A 650-nucleotide genomic window follows, 5' to 3' on the forward strand; every position below is an offset into this window, starting at 1 on the left:
TTGCCCTCATGTTGTCTTCATGTTGTCCTCATATACTGTATTTGTAATAATAAAAACAAAGCACTGACACATAACTATTTGAACGTGGTTATTTGCATAACGCAACCTTCAATAAGCAGTCAAACTATTTAGGATCCAACACCAGCTACCAGTCCACCACCATACTTTGGTCCGCACGGGGACTTGAACCAGCAACCCTCCGGTTCCAAACCCCGATACCAAGTCTGCGTTCTTGTCTGTCGTTCCAGTCCGAGGTGTCGTGGATACCCAACAAGCACTACTCAGGGATTTACGGCTTGATGAAGCTGACGCTAACCAAAGCTCTGCCCCCGGACCTGTCCAAGGTCATCGTCCTGGACACGGACATCACCTTCGCCACCGACATCGCCGAGCTCTGGGGCATCTTCAGGAAGTTCACCGGTGAGACACTTTGACTTGTATCCGGTCTGAGGACGTCAGGGGTGGATGCATAGACTGTACAGGCGAAGCCAGAGGTTTGAGTCATGTAACCCGCTTCCTAACGTTAGTAGAGCGGACAGAGGACAAATACTTCAAAGGACACTCCGAATAAATGTTGCCCAAAGATGGTTTCTGTTCAATTCAATTTTATTTATAGTATCAATTCATAACAAGAGTTATCTGGAGACCCT

General features: G+C 47.2%; 1 protein-coding gene across 1 annotated transcript in view; it reads left to right on the forward strand.

Annotated features, from left to right (window-relative positions):
- Positions 1-223: 223 nt before the first annotated feature.
- Positions 224-650, forward strand: part of large2 (LARGE xylosyl- and glucuronyltransferase 2) — a gene marked incomplete at its 5' end in the record, with an annotated part of 45047 nt that continues 44620 nt past the window's right edge. Inside the window, one exon of the mRNA XM_032511825.1 lies at positions 224-420. Within this exon, the coding sequence (XP_032367716.1) occupies positions 224-420 (197 nt within the window). The remainder of the gene's footprint in view (positions 421-650) is intronic.

This window comes from Etheostoma spectabile, unplaced genomic scaffold, assembly GCF_008692095.1.
Source record: "Etheostoma spectabile isolate EspeVRDwgs_2016 unplaced genomic scaffold, UIUC_Espe_1.0 scaffold473, whole genome shotgun sequence".
NCBI classification, from domain to species: domain Eukaryota; kingdom Metazoa; phylum Chordata; class Actinopteri; order Perciformes; family Percidae; genus Etheostoma; species Etheostoma spectabile.